General features: G+C 48.4%; 1 protein-coding gene across 1 annotated transcript in view; it reads right to left on the bottom strand.

Moving 5' to 3' along the window:
• Mael (maelstrom spermatogenic transposon silencer) overlaps nt 1-430 on the bottom strand; it is a 27704-nt gene extending 27274 nt beyond the window's left edge. Inside the window, exons 1-2 of the mRNA XM_005370091.2 lie at nt 299-430; nt 19-111 (exon numbers count right to left, since the gene is read on the bottom strand). Coding sequence (XP_005370148.1) covers nt 19-111; nt 299-430 — 225 coding nt within the window. The remainder of the gene's footprint in view (nt 1-18; nt 112-298) is intronic.
• Nucleotides 431-4205: the final 3775 nt, after the last annotated feature.

Below are 4205 nucleotides of genomic sequence, written 5' to 3'. Positions count from 1 at the left end.
GGAGGGGGCTAGCCTTACCTGCTTCTCTGAAGGCCCAGAATCCTTTCCCTGGGCTGCTCTCCATTCCCGAGCCATTTCTGAGTATTTCTCCTTCTCATCTTCCCTCAGGAGCTTTGGGAGAAGAGGGGGACAGAGAGGGGTGCTGTGAGGAGTCCGTTCCACGCCCCGGATCTGGAAGGTTCTGTCGGTTGGTCTGACCCTGGGGAAGGGGCCCTTCACCCCGTCCCCTCCACTGAAGGGGCCCCGCAGGCCGGGTCCCCTCTGCACCTTCCCCACAGCCCAACTGCCGCAGCCTCACCGCCCAGTCGGCCGAGCAGTAGGGGATGGCGTCAGCCACGCGGGCCACGGGCAGGCCTCGCTGGCGCAGTTCGGGAATCTTCTCCTGCACGAAGAAATAGTAGGCATTGCGGTTGGCCCTGCGGTTGGGCATCGCGTCGTCGGGCCTCGACGCCCTTCAGAGGCACAGCCAGCAGCCGGGGCCCTCGCCGGGCTCCCGCCCTTAGTAACCGAGCTGGGCGCCTGCGCGCGCTCCTGCCCTACGCTTGACCAATCAGGGCGCAAGGCGCAGCCGCATTGGCTCCCCGTTGGAGGCGGGGGCGAAAAACAGCCTCGTGAGGAGGCTGCGGGGGCGGGGAGGAAGGCGGAGCGAGGCGCAGGCGGGGAGCCTGGCGATTGGCTGGCTGGCACGCCTGGTGGGTGGGGATTGTCACGTGGAAGGCCTGGTGTTTTTTCTGTATATTGTTGCGTAATGTGCCCCCTTAGTGTGGGGCTGAGGGCTCGCAGGTGCTTTCCCTTCCCGGTGTTTTTCAGCTAGACCTAGTGAGGGTGTGCCAAGCACCGAGGGAGAAGGCGGGGACACTGGGGGGTTTTCAAGACAACCGCAAAAAGCCTAACATATCTGAAAACCTCTGTTGCTTGTTAGCTTTGGGGGAGCTGAGGATTGAACCAGTGCCTCCAACATGCTAGGCGAGACCTCCCCCACCAAGCTATGTTTCAACCCTCCCTCCAGTTTCTGAAGTGGAATATACAATTAGTCATAAGAAGGAAGCACAAGAAGAGGCTGAGATGTCAAAAATTGTCCTCGAGTAAGTAAATAAAGTTTTACAGGTTTCCTCGTAAGGGCTGGGTAATTTTGGGGGGTCAGTTTTATTACCAGGCGGCATTTTGGGAGTTATTATGAAAGGTTTTTCTCATTGTGTGTTCCTAGTTACTGTTGACTCAAGGCTGAGCCTGTGACTTTAGAAATAATGAGTTATTTTTTTCGAGACAGGGTTTCTCCGTAGCTTTTGGTTCCTGTCCTGGAACTAGCTCTTGTAGACCAGGCTGGCCTCCAACTCACAAAGATCTGCCTGCCTCTGCCTCCCGAGTGCTGGGATTAAAGGCGTGCGCCACCACCACCCGGCTGAAATAATGAGTTCTTATTCTGGTTCAAATTAGTGCTTGTCGATTCACTTAGGTTTTCTCATATTTCCCAACGAAATTCCTTTGCCTATTCAGCTCACTAAATTTGTATATAAGAAGAGTATGATTTTTAAAAAGGCAGTTGAAAATTCATTTTAAAAATTCATCTTTTCAGATAACCACATTTTATTTTTACATCCCAGCTGCAGGCAGGTTCCCCTCTCTCTTCTCAGTCCCTCCGTACTCCGCCCCCGCCCCTAATTCACTCCTTTTCTGTTTCTGTTCAGAAAAGGGCAGGCCTCCCATGGTTATCAGTTGAACGTGGTATATCAAGTTGCAGTAAGACTAAGCACCTCCTCATGTCTAAGGCCGGACAATGCAACCCAGTATGAGGAATAGGGTCCCAAAGGCCGGCAAAGCAGCCGAGACAGCCCCCGCTCCCACTGCCAGGAGTCCCACAAGAAGACCAAGCTAGACAACTGTAACATACATGCAGAGGGCCTAGGTCGGTCCCGTTCAGGCTCGCTGGTTGTCAGTTCAGTCCCTGAGCCCCTTCAAGCCTAAGTTAGTTGATTCTGTGGGTTTTCTTGTGGTATCCTTGACCCATCTGGCTCCAACAATTCTTCCTCCCTCTCTTCAGCACGGCTCCCCAAGCTTCTCCTAATGTTTGGTTGTGGGGTCTTTGAATCTGTTTCAATTATCAGCTAGAGTCTGGATAAAACCTCTCTGATGACAATTGGGCCAGGCACCAGTCTATGAGTATATCAGAGTATCATTAAGCATCTTACATTGACTTTTCTTTTCCTTCCTTCCTTCCTTTCTTCCTTCTTTCCTTCCTTTTCTTCCTTCCTTCCCCCCCCCTTTTTTTGATAGTTGTGTTTGGTTTTATCCTAGGTCTCTCTGCTATCCAGCCTCTGGTTCCTGGCACTCCATGTAGTGTCAGGGGTGGGCTCACTCTTGTAGCATGGGTTTCAGGCTGGACCAGTCATTGGTTGGCCAATCCCACAATTTCTGCACCACTTTTATCCCAGCACATCTTGTAGGCAGAACAGACTGTGTGTTGAAGGGTATATGGCTAGGATTGGTGTTCCAATCCCTTTACTGTAAGTCCCACCGGGTCATAGGGGATGACCAGTTCAGGCTACATCTACCTATGGCTAGGAGTCTCAGCTGACGTCATGCTTGTAGATTTCTGGGAGCTTCCCTTGCACTAGGTTTCTACCTAACCTTGACATGTCCCCCCCCTTTCCAGTTGTCTCTTTCAGTACTCTCTCCCCCATACTTCCCTTCTGGTCCCTCATGATCCCATCTCCCCAGCCCCCAGTCCATCCACTAGATCTATTTTCCCAGGGAGATCCATGCATCCCCTCCTCATCTTTGGGCCCCCCTTGTTACTTAACTTCTCTGGATCTGTAGACTATAGTGTGGTTACCCTTTTCTTCTTAGCTAATATCCACTTCTAAGTGAGCATATATCATGTTTGTCTTTCTGGGCCTGGGTTACTTCACCCAGGATGACTTTTTTAATAGTTCCACTTATTTGCCTGAGAATTTCATGATGTCATTGCTTTTTAACAGCCGAGTAATACTCCATTAGTACATACCTTATTTTCTTTATCCATTCGTCAGTTGAGGAGCATCTAGATTGTTTCCAGGTTCTGGATATTATAAATAAAGCTGCTATGAACATAGTTGAGCAAGTGTTCTTGTGGTATGATTGAGCATTCTTCAGTTATATGCCCAAGAGCAGTATTACTTGGTTCCTGAGGTAGATCATTTCCCAAGTTTCTGAGAAACTGCATATTGATTTCCAAAGTGGCTGTACAAGTTTGCACTCCCACAGCAGTGGAGGAGTGTTCCCCTTGCTCCACATTCTCTCTAGCATGAGCTGTCGGTTGTGTTTTTGATCTTAGCCACTCTGACTGATTTCAGATGAAATCTTCGAGTTGTTTTGGTTTGCATTTACCTGATGACCAAGAATCAGTGTTGAACATTTCTTTAAGTGTTTCTCACCATTTAAAATTCTTCTGTTGAGAATTCTCTGTTTAGATCTGCATACCATTTTTAAAATTGGATCATTTGGTTTTTGATGTCTAGTTTCTTGAGTTCTTTATATATTTTTGTAAATCAGTCCTCTGTCAGATGTGGAGTTGGTGAAGATCGTTTCCCATTCTGTAGACTGCCATTTTGTCCTATTGATGGTGTGTGTCCTTCACCTTACAGAAGCTTTTCAGTTTTATGAGGTCTCATTTATTAACTGCCAATTTTAGTGTCTGCAATTTCAGTGTTCTGTTCAGGAAGTTGTTTCTGGTGCCAATGGAGATAACTACATTCTTTATTGTTTGCTAATAATGTTGCTAGATTCCTCTGGTATTGAACCAGCTTAACATTTATAAGTACACACTCTTCTTGATCATGAGGCATTGCTGACACTTAAAAAATGTTTTGCTTTCCTAGTAGACATGGGATTGCTGTTTGGGTGCTTTCTTTAGGGATGTGAGGAAGAGCTGAGTGAGTGGTGCCCTAAAAGACTGTGCTTTGTTGACATGGGCAAGGTCACATCTCAAGTTGTCCAATGGTGAGAAACCAGCAAAGCTCTTATGCAGGCTCAAGAGAAATAACACAGCTTTCCTGGAGAGTATGAGAATGAGTGTTGATGAAAGGCTGGTCAGTGTGTGCAAAGAAGAGCAACTACAGTGGCCTCCACCTCCTCGTGTTTACAGTGGAGACTGTTTACCTACAGAGACTCCTCCCCTCCTCTGTATCTAATAGTCACACTGAGGTTCCAGGTTGCAGCAGGATCCC

Source organism: Microtus ochrogaster, unplaced genomic scaffold (assembly GCF_000317375.1).
Source record: "Microtus ochrogaster isolate Prairie Vole_2 unplaced genomic scaffold, MicOch1.0 UNK70, whole genome shotgun sequence".
NCBI lineage: Eukaryota > Metazoa > Chordata > Mammalia > Rodentia > Cricetidae > Microtus > Microtus ochrogaster.
The sequence above is the reverse complement of the archived record's forward strand: the minus strand, read 5'-3'. Positions and strand labels throughout refer to the sequence as shown.